General features: G+C 38.3%; 1 protein-coding gene across 1 annotated transcript; it reads left to right on the top strand.

Moving 5' to 3' along the window:
• The first annotated feature begins 538 nt into the window (after positions 1-538).
• On the top strand, positions 539-16,416 carry tut7 (terminal uridylyl transferase 7). Its single transcript, XM_042487877.2, has 29 exons — positions 539-638; positions 2,189-2,621; positions 3,289-3,443; positions 3,719-3,835; positions 3,982-4,159; positions 4,328-4,416; positions 4,813-4,864; positions 5,518-5,587; positions 5,850-5,976; positions 6,093-6,212; positions 6,329-6,451; positions 6,979-7,156; positions 8,107-8,804; positions 8,974-9,124; positions 10,376-10,462; positions 10,640-10,740; positions 11,030-11,087; positions 11,226-11,329; positions 11,412-11,501; positions 11,604-11,717; positions 12,039-12,116; positions 12,213-12,390; positions 12,658-12,705; positions 12,794-12,885; positions 12,967-13,082; positions 13,191-13,381; positions 13,600-13,673; positions 13,772-13,835; positions 14,661-16,416. The coding sequence occupies exons 2-29, from the start codon at positions 2,207-2,209 to the stop codon at positions 14,717-14,719; spliced, it is 3,927 nt and encodes a 1,308-aa protein (XP_042343811.2). The 5' UTR covers positions 539-638; positions 2,189-2,206; the 3' UTR covers positions 14,720-16,416.
• The last annotated feature ends 1 nt before the right edge of the window (position 16,417 follows it).

The following is a 16,417-nucleotide window of genomic DNA, read 5'->3' as shown; positions in this document are numbered from 1 at the left end:
TGCAAAAGAAGAAATGACCCAAAATTTAGCAAGATAAAAAACAAGAAAAAAATGAAAGTTAAAAATTAATAATAAAGAAATTAAATTAAATTAAAAGAAGTTGCTCAAATAATATGATTTTGACCATAATTTTAAACATTTAATGTTGATCATTCTTAATGTTTTTTCCATGGCTTTTTTTTCTTTCCTTACACATTTTACTAGCTTTTTTAAAAAAAAAATATTCTAAATCTGCAAATTGCAATTTGCAATTGAATTTTTCTGAAAACAGTAACACAAAAAAACAACAACAGCTGAGATGGTAGGAGACTGAGATGAGGTCACTGTTTATCCATAACAATGACACAACTTTGGTTTTACAGGGTTTCTTTTCAACTGACTTTAAATGCTACATAGACACAGTTCATAAAGATATGTTGTATTTAGTAATGGATCATATTTTAATGCAGTTGGATTTTGTGTAATATTAATAATCAGAGGGGGGCCTGTGCTGACTTTGCGGTGGGCGGAACTTTAACGCGTCGACTACAAAACAGACAGGCTGTACGTCATCTTTCAAACTCCAGCGCAAGACCAGCGATCATGCCAAGTCAGACCCGAGCAAGGCTTCAAGAATGCCCTCTGCACCCGTACTAAAGGTATTTTAATGACTGTAATGTCCTCTGTGGATAATTATCGCTGACAGTCGACTGCTGGCCGCTATGCTGCAGCTGCAGGTTGAACCGTTGGGTAAAATCTATGAAATAAACAGTAGCGCTAGCTGTTGCTAGCTGGGTAGCTAGCTGTTATGTGTCCTAGCTAGTAAGCTAAATATGAATAGCTACCAGTAATGTAAGCTGTTTGGGCTATATGTGGCAAGTTAGCTAACATGAAATTGGGTGACTTAGGCTATTTTTTTAAAAGGTGTGTTAGCTACGTGCGTGAAGTTAAACGCAGTCAACTCGAAGAAGTGGACGTAGTAACGTTAAAGACAAATCAGACTACAGAAGCTAGTTAGCTAGCTAACGCTAACACCAAGCAATAACAAGCTCTTAAAGTCAGCTAACGTTAGCCAGGTAACTTGAGTCGTTGGCTAATGTTACATTTGTGTATGCACAGTTGCCCCAGTTAACCTCACGGTGATGTTATATTAGTTGGTGGTATGTTTGGTAACACGAGAAGTATCAATCTTATCGTTAGTTTTCCACCGGATTCAGACTTTCGGTTTTAAAACTGTCAACGTTCACAGCCAATAAAAGTCTGTTAACGGTTAACTGGAAGTTGCACATGTCAGACAGCAATGTTATACAAGACGAAAATGACACAATTTGCCGCCAGACTTCTGTTGGTTTTAACTTCACAATGTAGCTGTGATTTATTTAGCTGCAATATTGTGCAACAGATTGGTCTGAAGTACACGATGAGCTGTGACAGAAGTTACTGCTAGTGAACGTTTCTGCACAAAGAAATAGAAAAGCAAGTAAAATGGCATACTGCTTCGCTAAAGGAAGGGCATCTTCCAAAATAAAACGTTAGACGAACGAATAGATGAATATTTCAATTTCATTTATTTTATGTATGAGGACTACACATATTAATTAAAATTTCTGTAAATGTGCCAGTGTTAGCCATCAGGCTAATTTTCAATTGTAGTCCTTTGGAAAGATGTTATGAAACCTGTAAAATTGGGAAGTTCACATAACAACATTATCAGGACACCATAAAGACAGCAACAGCTACAACAAACAGGATCTCCCAAGACAGAACACAGCACACAAGCCATGCAAAGTAACAAAAAACAGCAGAACAGTGCAAAAGAATAGCACAGCAACAGCATATAGTGTTTTAGCACAACAAAGCCATTCACACAACATTATTCAACAATGGATAGCTTTTTAGCACTAATAGTTATGCATGCAGCATGAAGCAACTATACAGACTAAGCATAACAGGCAGACATGCATGCAACAATGGCAACAAGAAATAGACAGAAAAAGAGGTGAAATACAATAGTCATAACGTGGACTTAAATGAAATTTTCAAAAAAATACAGTCATGGGTCAACAGTATATTCTTATGCACCAAAATACAGGTAGACACAAAGTTAGGCAGGTTGTCAACAAAATAGATATTTCATACATTCATATATTTCGGATGTTCTGGTTACATGACTACTATTCCCATAGTAAGTGTACTCTTCATCTTGCAGTTTTAACAGAAGTGAACTATGGAAAACTCAGGACGGCCTTACCGGGCTAGGCAAGGTGGCTGGGAGAGAGGAGCGGGAGCAGACAGGGCAGAAGCCTGGAGGATCCAGGACCAGGGCAGAGGACAGAACTACAGATCAGAGGGAGGTCAGCAGGGCAAGAACCAGGGAGGGCCCTACCGAGCCAGTCCTAAGAAAGGAGGGCTGGGGCCCATGAGTTACTCCCCTGGTGGATTCAGAGGTGGACACAGCCCCTCGCAGAAGGATGACCTCCGGTGGTTCTCAGGTCCTGAGAGCAGTGGTGGAAGTAGAGAAGATAACTGGAGAGAACGCCTGCAGCAGCCACACTGGAGGAGGAGTACGCAGGGAGAAAGTCCAAGGGACGACAGGGAGCAGGGGAGACGAGAGGACACTGATGGTGGTGCTCATAAATCAGGTGAGGATTTGAAGATTTGCGACTCTGGGGGAAAAAAGTTGAACTTTTTTAAGATGAATACCTTATAAAATTAAAATGAAGTCTGTCTAAGGAAGGGTAGGGAACCTTTACTATCAAAAGAGTATGTCTCTAACCATAAAAACATATTTAAGCCTTTATAATTAAGGTTAACAAGGCCTATTAAGTCTAAATTAGCCAATCAATTTTACTTATTGGTCTAAATGAGCTGAACTGATATGTTTTACCACAAGATGGCTACTCTGCAGTGGGCTATTTATAATTATTTGGTACTTAAACTTTACAGCATTGGCTGTGAAAGCAAACAGATCTATCCAGACACCATTCAATTCTCTATTTTCCCCTGAGACTTTTTGTTTTATGGATTTGGAATGCATAGGTACCTGGGCAGGGTAACAAAAACTCCAGGAAAAGGTGCCAGGCCATTAAATTGGAAAACTGAAAATTAAAATGTTTAAAAAACAATTGTTAGTCATATCCATATCATTTTTGTCAAAGCCACAGGAAAGGGCCTACAGGGCTCACGTGGCCCAAGAACCGCAGGTTGCCATATGACATATGGCCATTGACATATACCCATTACTGATTAACTATCTCCACAAAAATATATTCAACACATTTCTAACACATATATATCTTCCTTCTGAAGGCAGAAGACGGAGAAACAGAAACAAAAATAAAGCTTACGTTGAAGAGAACAGGGGTCCTGTGATTGAAGAGTCCACACTCTCAGCCAAAGAGCTGCGCAGCCTCCGGCAGGCAGAGAGGCGGCTTAACAGAGAAGAGATCCACAGCCTCAAGAAGGTACAGGCTCTTAGTGTGGTAGCTTAAATTATGGATTTTTGCTCGAGAGATGCAGATTAATTGATTAAGAAAATAATCGGTACTTGCACCCTTAATTTGCTTTGACAGATCTCTCTAGAGTAATTTACCTTGATAAGGCATTCTTTCTATAATTAGAGTTGTTTCAGTGATACAGTATTTGACGTTAATGAGGTGTAACTGAGACAAGAACATCCATAACAGTATAATTGTTGCAGCTGTTGTCTGTATTTTCCTTCATTTTGAAATCTGTTCAGAAGTCCCACAGCAACCCTGCTGCACAATACACCTGCACTCTGTGTGAAGTTCTGCTGGAGTCTGTGTCTGACGCTTACAGACATATCAGAGACAAACGGCATAAGAAGAGGGCCAGGGTGAGAAATGGTTTCATAATGCAAATCCCCATTTAAATAATTACTGTACACTTTTATAGAGAGATAGTGCAACTATACTGTCACTGTAGTTATGTTTTCTATGCATCAAATGTAACTAACCTGTATTTTCTTGTCGGTGTTTTTAGGAAAGGCAAGAGCAGGTGATGCTGACTGAGATTCTGCCCCCTGGTCCAGAGCAGATCAGTGCAGTGAGTGCGGCACTAGAGGCTGTTGTTCGGGAACATGGGCTGAATGACCAGGATGTTGAGACGAGGCAATGTGTCGTCTCCATGATGCAAGACCTCCTTCTGTCCGTCCTGCCTGGTAAGTCACCTAGGGATGTTTGGTGACGGAGACGTGACCTGAATTCATCCTGATAGTGATATTGCTTTTTAGCAAACAGGCTGTCAGCTTTTCCTTTTTGAAATCCATTCTTTTTTTAAAAAAAAACAAAACAAAACATTATTTTCTCTTTCTTTATCTCATCTGCAGAGATCAAGCTCAGGCTCTATGGATCATCTTGCACTAAGTTTGGATTTAAGGATTCTGATGTCAACATTGACATTCAGTATCCACCTCACGTGAGTAGCCCAGTGTGAGTTTGATAGTGTGAATAATGTTGTTGTTGTCTTTTTTTAAAAAACAGTTTTTAATTGGGTTTTCTAAATTTTTAGAAAACACTCTCACAACTCTCAGTAACAAAAAGATACATAAACAGCTTTTATTATTCCAGTTCGACAAGACATTTGAGATTCAATATAATTCATATCTATGTTAGATATTCATTCACATCAGTGTGAGAAATGGACTGTTGTGACATTCTGGTTGGCAAATTTCCATTGCAATTATGTTGTATTTGTTATCTTTAAAGGTGACTGTTTTGTGGAAGTTGTTTTGTAAAAAACACCGCATTCATATGTCCTTTTTTATATTGTATTTATGTTATATAAAGGCTTTGAAATGGAATGTATTCACAGATGCATCAGCCAGACGTCTTGTTGTTGGTCAAGGAGAGCCTCTCTGTGAGCCGTGAGTCACCTCTCATTCATTTAACAACAAGACTTTTCCTTGTTTTAAAAAAAGCCGCCATAGGAAAGTCAGTCATGTGCTAAACTGTCATGGAAGTTTTAACAGGGTTCCCACAGATCCTTAAAAAGTCTTAAAAGGCATTGAATACATTAATCTAAAAATAAGGCCTCAGTTGGTATTAAAATGTCATAAATCAACTGTTCAAAAGTCTTAAAAAATGCAAAGACATGGGAAGTGACTTTGTTCTTTTTTTTTGTGACATTGAATTGTAAAGTCTCCAAATTATTGGTAAAATCTTTTTTTTTTTTTAATAATTTACCAAATCCCTTTTCTTAAACTCTTCATAATGGGAATTAAAACAGTGGAATCCCACATACAGCATGAGAAATACAAGATCACCAGTAAAACTCACCAATAACTGCTCGGTGTTTCCCAATTCTAATCAGATATAACCCTTAACTCTGTGTAAAAAAAAAAAAAAATTGGTTCATTGTTTTCATGTTTTGTTTTTTTCTTCCAGTTTTGGGTTTTGTAGAAGTGGTCTTAAATTTCATCCTGAGTGGCATTAAAAAGTCTTTAAAAGTATTACATTTAATTGTCCTAAAGCTGCAGGAACCCTGTTTTAAATGTAACCCATCTTGTTGTGTCTTCAGCTCTCTTTGTTGATATGGAAGCTGATTTTCATGCCAGGGTGCCCGTGGTCATCTGCAAAGAGAAGAAGAGGTTGGTGTCTCCCACAGTTGTTGGGTTACTGGATTATTTGCACATCAGATTTATGAATCAAACTCTATTATTTTTACAAACTCTGAAGTCATGATCTTTTAAAAATATTTAAGATGACCATAATCAAATTATGAAACTAGCAGAATGTTGTGGGGTTTTTTTTGTGACATGCAGAGAGAGCGAAAAAGATTACTGCTGATATTAGGGTTACATGAGCAAGTGCATTAAAGCAGTAAACAGAAACTGTTATTTTTCTCAACAGTGGCCTGATCTGCAAAGTGAGTGCAGGAAATGAAAACGCATTCCAGACCACCTCCTATCTTTCTGCTCTATCCAGTCGAGAGCATCTCCTCCTCGCTCTGGTTTTGGGCCTCAGACGCTGGGCTCAGGTATGTGTCACCTTAAGACCCTGCTCACATTATCAACTAATAAAAGCTGCTCAGCCTACATTTTAGTTTGTAAAACTCCACATTTAATGTTTGTGTTGTTCCTGCTCCTGGCTTAGATCTGTGAGATCGACCGTGCAGAGGAAGGTGGGCTGCCTCCGTATGTCTTCGCTCTCATGGCGATCTACTTCTTACAGCAGCGTAAAGAGTCCCTCTTGCCGACCTACCTAAATCCAGAGGTGTGTGTTTGTTTGTCTTGAGCCTGAAATAAAATACAGAGGATTCATTGCAGTATGCATCCTTGGTAGTTTTTTTTTTAAACTGATACTAATGTCATCATCTGATTTGTTTTTAGATTAAGGTATTTTCGCTCAGCAGATTGGCAGACTTCAATCTCACACATACAGATGATGGATATATACACTGGGCTTACACGCCTTCCTCCAAAGAACAGCCAGCAGAGGGCATAAAGGGAAAGGTAATCATGAAGACGACAATGTATTTGTTTTTGTCTGTAAAGGGTGTTGGTTTCTTATTTTTGACAGTTAATAACTTGATTTTATAGCTTATGATGAATGTGCCTTTTTAGATGCTTTCTCCAACACAGTAAAAGAAAAAAAATACAGAGGCCTGACTATTTCTGATATCATAGGTGATATTTCTTAGTAAGCAGGGTTAAATGTATTTATTTAATTAAATTAAAATTTTAATATTTGTTACGTTTATCACTCATAATACATTGGGAGGTCACCTAAAAGAGATATTACCTTTTCAATTTGGTATAAAATCTTTTTCTTACTGCAAAAAATATTGCATATCAACAATCTTTCACCATGATTGCTGACTCAATCATGAATCAGGGAAACAGAAAAGTGAGTCAGGTAAATCAGAAGAATATTTCAAAGAAAACTTATCTGACAAACAGTCCAGCATGCATAGTGAGGTCACTGAATCCACTATCCTGACTTGCAGCTTCAAGTATGTACTGTCTGTGTTCCTTTGCAGGTTCCACTGGTGTTTCAGAGCCCTCACCCACCTGTGGAAGTTGGGCTTCTTTGGGTGGAAATGCTTCGCTTCTACTCGCTGGAGTTCAACTTGGCTGACTATGTGATAAGTGTACGGACCACTGCTGTCCTCTCGAGAGAGATGAAAGACTGGCCAAAGAAACGCATCGCTGTGGAGGGTCAGAAGATTTCTCGTTTTGTAGTCTGAATTTGAAGGTTTCTGCTTTTGAATACTGACTTCAGGGTTCCCACGGATCCTTACAAAGTCTTAAAATGCATTGAATTCATTAATCTAAAAATAAGGCCTTAATTGGTATTAAAATGACTTAAATTACTTTTTTGAAAGTCTTAAAAATGCTAAGACATGGACAGCAGGATTTTATGAATCAAGAAAATGAATCGTTATAAAATCTCTTAATAATTGCCAGCATCTGCTTTTTGTTAAGTAATTAAAAAATTCCTCCTCTTAAAGTTGTCATAATGGGAATCCAAGCAGTGGAATCTCTGCAGAGAGATCGTAAAGAAAACTGTCCATGAAAGCCACATATTTCCCACTTCTGTTGGTAAACCAAATAGATACTTTTATAATAATGATATAATATAAGATCATTTTGTTCTGTGTGTTCCACTATTAAAGTGGTTGGGTCTTTTTTTCAACATTTGATGTAGATACTTCAGCTTTTTCACTAGAAACCCCCATCATATTTTTTATATTATAAAATTATCCGTCTTCAGTTTTGGTTATTGTCAAATTAGACTTAAACCTCAGTATGAGTGGCATTCAAGGAGTCTTAAAGTCTTAAATCTAACTTGCCATAAGCTGAAAGAACCCTGACTGGGTTCCCAGATTGAAATAAACAAGCGGAAATGAAATGAAATGTCACTTTCGTACTTCCATGTCCAGACTTTAATTCTATCACAGCCATTAATGGAAATGTTAATATTGTTGATTTTGTAAGTGCTACTTTGGGATTTTGTTTATAGGCTGTCAAATGGTACTTAACCCTAGACTTACTGGTAAGTAAGTCATTGTAAATGATTAATATAATGTAATTTATGTTGAATGCATAAAGAGATTAATAATTTTTACATTATTTAATTTATAAATAATGTCTGTTTTTGTGTTCAGACCCGTTTGCTGTGAAGAGAAATGTGGCCCGCACAGTGAACAGCCAACAAATGTACGAATACATCCTCCACTGCCTCAAAACTACTTACAAGTACTTTGCACTTCCACTGAACGCGCCAGCAGCTAATCACAAGACAAAGGCACAGCGTGGGCCCGCTCAAGGGGCCAACGCAGAGGCCTTGAATGAAGACATTGCGTTTCTAACAGATTTCGGTCAGCTCAGTGTTCAGTTACAACATGCAAGTCAACCTAAAGCTGTAGAAAACGGCCCTGAAGACTCTGACTGCATTATTGAGGAAGAAGAGGAAGTTGAGGAATTCAGTGACTCAGATGAAGAGCGAGAGAAGGAAAAAGTGGACCTGGGCAAAAGCAGTCTCTCTGAGGACGAGGAGGATGAGGATATTGATGTGGACACGCATGACAGACAACACTTGGACAGCTTCACCACAGAGGATGAGGAGATCTTCCCAGTTGATGAGATCTCGGGGGAGGAGCTTTTGTCTGATGAGGAGGGCCCAGATTTGGACACACCTGGTTCATTGGATGAGGAGGAGGAGGAAGAGTTGGAGTTGGCACCTGTGAGTCTCTCACCTCCACATGTAGAGGACACAATTAAGGATGAGAGTCATGAAAATAAAAACCAACAACAGAAGACTCGTTCCTATGTGTTCACCAAGCAAGCTTTCACCAGAGGCAAAGTAAGTGCCTCCTCATGTTTGTTTTCACTTTTATACAGTATCTGTGAATGCCTCTCAAATGACACATTTTGGTGAACATCAGTGTGGGGTTCTTTGGGCTTGTAGGTGACTGGAAGTTAAATTAATAATTGTGGCAAATGAGCTTAGTTAATCTTTCATTCTCTCTCAGTCACACATGGTCGTGTGCAGCTTGTGCAAGCGTGATGGACATCTGAAAAAAGACTGTCCTGAAGATTTCAAGAAAGTGCAACTTGATCCTTTGCCGCCGTTAACACCGGAGTTTCTCAGTGTCCTTAACAAAGTCTGTGAGCAGTGCTACAGTGAGTATTGTGTGGTGGTTTGCGTTGGAGATGATTACATTTGTATTTTCTTGTATACAAAAAATGTTTTAGATTTATTTTTAGATTTAAATATTCTTATATTTCACTTGTGGCATAAGCATATTTGATGAACAATGAAGCTCATACAAGAACGTTTTCTGAATGTTTTAAGTGCTCCAAGTCAGATTCAGCAGACTAACTTACTTTCGCAGCCTTGATATAAATTGCCCATTTCAACTTGACGAATGCCACCTGCTCATCAGAAGGTGCATTTGTGAGATCTAATATTAGCATAAACATAAACCACTTATAAATATTTCCAGGAGGCTATCTGTGATGATAAGAAAAGTTGAATCACCACAGGGTGAAGGATTAGAACTGGAAAGCTAACTGTTTCTTAGGTGAGGGCTTGAATCACACTCTTGGTTATTTCTACTTGAGTTTCTTTGTTGATGCCATTTATTGAAGGTGTGCAAGTTGGTAGGTGGGTGTGATTCTGAAGTAAATGTGAAAAAAATATACAGCATTTTCTTTTAGGCGCACAATGGACTGCACACCAACAAAATCCAGATACTGAAATCCCAAAGCTAAACTATGTAAGGTTACTTTTGTCTGATGGCTGCCAACACAAGTGCGAACACGGAGCTGCACCATGTGGCATCCCCTTTGCTGCACATAACTGGTAGAACAAGTGTCAATCAATAAAACAACCAATCACAGCCAAGGACATTACATCAGTCCTCACTTCTCATTCAGTTACCCTTTTTTCTATACAAGACTAAATGTTTCTAAATGGAGAAAAAAGTATGGAACCTTCAAATCTTCCAAAAATGTCAGAGGAAATTATAGAAAATGCAGTGGTGTCAGTAGTTGCTTTTGAGGCACCTGAAAGTATTTCAATATTACTTTTAACATTATTATTATTATTATTATTATTATTATTATTATTATTGCTATGAAGCAAAGTCAGCAGAGTGGAGTAGATATAAAGAGAATGGTTTGACATGTGTTTAATGGCAAAAAAACATCTTTAACACAAAGCTGTTCATGACTTAGATTGAAACAGAGTCACGGTTTTGATAGAATATTATCAAGCAGGTATCGAGAATGAAGGATGTTCACTTGGATGGACTTTCACAAAATCCCCAGTGCAGCTGTAGATATTTAAGTTTTTTTTAGCGGCTGTTGAACTGTAAGTTTTCTAATTAAATGAAAAAAAACCGTCTGATTATGTGTCTATTCCCTTTATAGCTGACTTTGCCCCAGACGAACTGGAAGTGGGTGTGAGAGAACACATCCTTCAGGACCTGGAGACCTTTGTCAGACGACAGTTTGCAGGTAAAGTTAACTAACATCTTCACTTTTGTGCATCTTTTATGTTTTTTAGATTTAAACCAGCATGACTGTGCACCTTATTATGTTTTATTGACTTGACCATAAACTGCTAAGGTGTTAGAACAGAGGGCACACTTGTGATTAAATATACAAATTGTGTATTTTTTTTTTTATGGACAGGAGCTCGACTACAACTGTTTGGATCATCCAAAAATGGCTTTGGCTTCAGACAGAGTGACCTGGACATCTGCATGGTGCTGGAGGGGCAGGACTCCATAGATGTGAGTTATCTTTTTAACTTATTTCAAGATACTGAGATGTTGTCTTTGTATGCAGTTTAAATTTGGCAACATGACTCTCTAACTCAGAAACCTGTGTGAGTGTAACTTATTGATGGATAGAAACAGAAAAAAAATGTTGGTGCTCAGTGTTTCAGTAAATGATGAAGGATTAAATTAATTTATGAGGCTTCTGTTAGTATCGGTAATAGTGACTTGTTATTGAGATTCATTTTAATCTCTGATCCATGAAATGTAACTTGGTTTATGATATTTTTTTTTTTTGCCACAGGATATTGACTGCATCAGTATCATTGAAAGCCTAGCAAGGCTCCTGAAGAAGCACTCAGGTTAGTAATAAGTCAAGGCAGCTTTATTTATGTAGCCCAAGATCACAAACTGTGCAGCATACAACGCCCTCTGTCATTTTTGAAACACAAAAGGTTAATACACTCACTTGTTTTTCCACATCTGCACCCTGTGACCAGGTCTGAAGAACATCCTGCCCATCACCACAGCTAAAGTGCCGATTGTGAAGTTCTACCATATTCGCACTGGCCTGGAGGGAGACATCAGCCTCTACAACACTCTGGTAGGGCCCTCTCTGTTTCATTGTGTCTTAGATTTGGTATTTGATAACTTATATTGCCTTAAAACAAACTTTTTTCCCCCAGGCTCTGCACAACACAAACCTGCTAGCTTCGTATGCTGCCATTGACAGGAGAGTTAAAATCCTCTGTTACATCATGAAGGTTTTTGCCAAGGTTAGTGTGCTTTAGACACGTCTTTGTATGTCCTCAGGACCATATATTATACTGTATGTTGCGTTACTTTATTACATCATATTTCTTTTTGTCCCATTACAGATGTGTGACATTGGGGATGCTTCACGTGGCAGCCTCTCGTCTTACGCTTACACTCTCATGGTGCTGTACTTTCTCCAGCAGAGAAACCCTCCAGTTATCCCTGTGCTGCAAGAGGTATGAATGGCATGTTTGTTAAAACAAAAAAGTTTCATACTTTATGTTTCTGTATTAAACTATCCCAGAAATGGTATTTTATCTCTCTGGTCCAAACACACTTTTAATTTAAACATGTTAAAACAACTAAGAGTGACCTCACGTAATTTCTTTGTTGTGGCACTCCTGAAAGTGTTTAGTTTTATTTTTTCAGTTTTATTTTGATATTTTACATCGCAAATACCACCAGATTGTGAGCCTTTTCAGAGCCATAAAGAAAAATCTAGAATGCATTTGCCAAAATTTTGCAAATTTTCACACTTCTGAACGGTTTGTTTGTAGATCTATGATGGAAAGAAGAAGCCGGAGGTGCTCGTTGATGGCTGGAACGTGTACTTCTTCGATGATTTAAAAGCACTTGTGAGTATATTGATTTTTTTATATTCAGGTTAGTAATTAGATGGATGTAACACTTCCTCTTAATAACACATCAATTTTCCCTCCTTATACCTGCAGCCCAGCCGCTTGCCACAGTTTGGCAAAAACACTGAGTCGGTGGGGGAGCTGTGGCTCGGCCTACTCCGCTTTTATACTGAGGACTTCGACTTCAGAGAACATGTCGTCTGCATCCGTCTGCACAACCGCCTCACCACCTTCAACAAGCAGTGGACGTCCAAATACATCGTCATTGAAGGTCAGCTTCTGTGACAAACAGAGTTCAGACTTGTACAATAGATGGAAAACATAAAACACAGACGCAAAAGAACTATCCCACTAGATAGATGCAACCATTTATCCAACAACACAAGCTGGTGAAAATAATATTGTGGCGCTTTGGGTATCAAGTTCAATAAATTCATCTCACTGTTGATGTTAGGTATTGTTACACTGAACATGGCTGCTTTGAAATATTTTTCATTGTCAATTTGTTTTGCTTTTAACGTCTCTCTTCATATTCCAGATCCGTTTGACCTGAATCATAATCTTGGTGCTGGTCTGTCCAGGAAAAGTATGACCATGTTTGTATCCTCTATTGTCTCATTGCCTTTGTCCCCGGTGTCTTCTCTAACATATTGTCTTTTTTGTCATGAAAACAGTGACTAATTTCATCATGAAGGCTTTCATCAACGGCAGAAAAGTGTTTGGCACACCAGTCAAAGTCTTTCCTCCGGTGTACCCCAGTCTGATGGTTAGTGTTTGCTGTCTAAACACATCGTATGCAGGTTATGATGGCATTATCTAAGCATTAAAAATTGTAATTTGTCTTCAGGAGTATTTCTTTGACCCTGAAGTCCTCACTGAAGGAGAAGTGGCTCCCAATGACCGCTGCTGCCGCATCTGTGGCAAGATCGGCCACTTCATGAAAGACTGCCCCATGCGTAAGAAGTAGGTGTACTCACAATACGTGTGTGAATTTGTCGTGGTTTTAAATGTCTGCATGCACAATGTGTGGAGCTACATATTTGTATAATATTGTCGATGATTTTGGCCCAGGTCCAAACACAGGCGGGACTCGGAGAAAAGGCCGGAGCACCTGCGAGACAAAATGGACGGAGCAGAGGATCAGGTCAGACACAAGAGCGAGCACTGGAGGAAAAGAGATGCACTGGAGGTGCGCTGCTGCTACCTGTGTGGGTCAAGTGCCCACATCAAGAAGGACTGTCAGCTGTACAGAAACCCTGCAGGTTCACACAGTCTTTTATTAGATTTTTTTTCACTTGCATTGTTGTGTCCTACCAAAAGATATTTCTTGTAACGACATAGCAGAACTGACAGGTTTGTTAGTTTGTTTTACTTTCTGTTTCATTGAAAATATAAAGAAGTTATTATTCATTGATGTTATTAGTAAAGATTATAGTGAAGCAACTGACTTCTTATCTCCATTTCGATCGTCATTTGGCAGGTAATGTGAAGATGGAAGGCTTTTCATCCACCTCTTCAGTCCACTTGAGGAATTTGAGAGAGAAGGAGAGACAGGTATAATATTGTGACAGTCAATTAAAATGATTCTTTTAAATCACATTCATAATTTCTGTACACTGCAACACCTGTGCCCCATTCATCTTAATTTTCAGGGTTTACCGATACAAGAAGAGAAGAAGAGAAAGCAACAAAATGTGATCTTAAGTCCACAAGCAGGTTTGAAAATTTGCTGTACTTTTTTTTTTTTTTTTTTTTTGGTTTCAATTAAAAATCTTTAGGCAATCAATCTTAAATTGTGGCAGTGCCAAATTATGTCACATTTAATTGTTTTTTTTTTGTTTTTTTTTTAATTTATTTTAAATTCCGTCCTGTAATGGAGGAAGTTATTTTAAAATATTCCACCTCACCTGTTGTAAAAAAAACCCAAAAAAACACCCTTTTCCCCATTGAGGGTGCAAGTGTTTTTTCTTTAGGACCATTTTTGAATTATCTTTCACCATATGCCCAGCCACAACTACCTGTTTGAACTAAAACTGTCTATAATTTAATTTACAATGTGCCATGTATTCTCTGCACAGAAGAATTAGTCTCAGTAATAACTATCAGCAGTGTCATTTAGTTTTTGTTTTTTTTTTATTTTGACTCAACTATCTTGTCTTAGGGCTGGTGAGGAGACAGAATGAGGAAAAGGAATGTTTGCAGCAGGTTGATTCATCTTTCTCTGGACTGTGTCTTATATGCTCGTTGATATCTGGGCTAAAGTTTAGCATTTTGCTCCTCTTGTTTTTTGTTGTTTTTTTATTTAGTCCAAGAGCATTTTCTGTGAGTGATTGTACCTGTAACCTGATCTGGTTTTGTGCAAATAAAGCTGCAAATAAAGTAAATACAGCAGTCAGTTCATCAGGATGAGGCAACCTTCCCTGATTTGTCATTTAGCCTCATAGGTAGTTTCTATATTCTACATTACATCTACGTGTTACGGTACAGGTTGAAATTATGTTTTGGAATTAATTTTTACAATTGCATTCTGGTTTGTTTCAGGTAGTTTAGCCTGCCGAAATTTGGGTCGCTCTGGTCACAGGAAGAGCCCAGTGGAATGAGCAGCAGCCGCGGCTACACAAACCACATGGTTCCACTCTTGTCCAGGCAGGCAGCAACCCAAAGTCCAGAAACCATTGAATCTGAATGGAACTGTTGGGCCAATGGGAGCCCGTTAAAAGCCAAAGCCAGGACGCCTCGACTTGAAGCCAAATAGGGCCTTTTTATGTGTTTTTTTTCTCTCCCCCTAAAGCTCTCCTCCTCAGAGGAACTTTTTAAAGCTTTCATTTTAACAAGAGAAGCCATTCTGCATGCACCTCATGTCTTTGTTTACTACACTGCCAGTCAAGTTTTTTTTTTTTATTTTTTATACTCATTACATTTCAGAAAATCTCATTGCAGATTCAGTGTGAAATCTCTTAAATTAGATTGTTGAGTGTCTGGTACATGAGTTAATAGCTGATGGCTTCGATCTTTATCACCATAAGAAGACATCTTTTGCAGACAACATACCATATATTTGTCTTATACATAATGCTTACACTTTTTAAATCTGTATTGGCTCAACAGTCCTCACAGTATGGAAAGTGTTCACAAACACCACGACAGCTATAAAACAAGTGGACATGCGAATGGTGTGTTGTCTGCTATTGTACTGACTTGAGGTCAGTTATTATTATCAGGATGAAGGTCGTTTCAAATTAAACCAAGAAGTTACTCATTAGTTTTGTTATTCCTTATCTTTTAATTACAAGGTTTTTAAGATGAATACCCAATTGTTTCTTGAGATTGAATCCCCCAAAATTCTAATATAGGTTGTTCAAAAGAGTTCTAATGGCAGTGTACGTAATGGCCAGGATCTTACTTTTTATGGACTTTGTTTTAATTCTTGTTTAATTTGTTCTCTGCACTGACGTCCATCAGTCCAACTCTCCCTCAGCCTTGAGAGCAGCTCTACTTACAGTATGTCTGTGTGTTAATGCGTCTCTGTGTTGGAGAAACCATCCTGTAGATATTTTTTCAGGATCATAGTTTAATTTTTTGAGACTGTTGATCCACCCCTGTTTAATAGATATACATAATGCCCCTCAACTGCCTTTGTAAGTGTGAACTGAAGGACAGTGAAACTGCTAACAATACATGTATGTGTCTCCACACATGCTAAGAGGTGTTGTAACTGTAGTTCAAGAACATATGCTGTAGTTGGGTACATTTGACAAAAAGTTTCATGCTTACACTCAGTTGTAAAGTTTAAAAAAAGAAAAAACAACATTTAACTGGTCCAGCTGATGGTGTACACTGCTGCAGACACTGTGTTCACTTACTCTTAAACTAGAGGTAATCTCAGTTAGTTTCAGTGGAGAGATAAATGTATTTATTTGCCACAAAGGCTTGATTTTGTTGTATTGGTGCCACAGATTGGTAGCTGCACTGTGTGAGGGTACACGCCCTTAAATTATGTTGCTGCTAGTTAATGTCTCAAAGACCTGCTTATAATTCAACTTCGAAGATGGACTTGCTTTATTGTTGTCCTAATATGGCTGAATTTTATTAAAAGAACTGTGTTGTGGATGGTATCGTAATCAAATTTCTCATTTTAAAGTAGCTTTGTTTTAATGCCAGCTTTATTGCATTTCTTTTGTTGGACTCAGATGGGAGGTTTAGTTTGTTATTAAGGAGCCCCCGATCATGCCACAAAAGGTTGGCTTGCAATCCATTTTGTGTCTCAAAGCATTCATTAAACTGAAATCGCATCCAAG

This window comes from Plectropomus leopardus, chromosome 4, assembly GCF_026936395.1.
Source record: "Plectropomus leopardus strain MGB_pleo_1.0 chromosome 4, ASM2693639v1, whole genome shotgun sequence".
Lineage (NCBI taxonomy): Eukaryota > Metazoa > Chordata > Actinopteri > Perciformes > Serranidae > Plectropomus > Plectropomus leopardus.
Note: the sequence above shows the minus strand (reverse complement) of the source record. Positions and strands in the feature narration are given on the sequence as shown.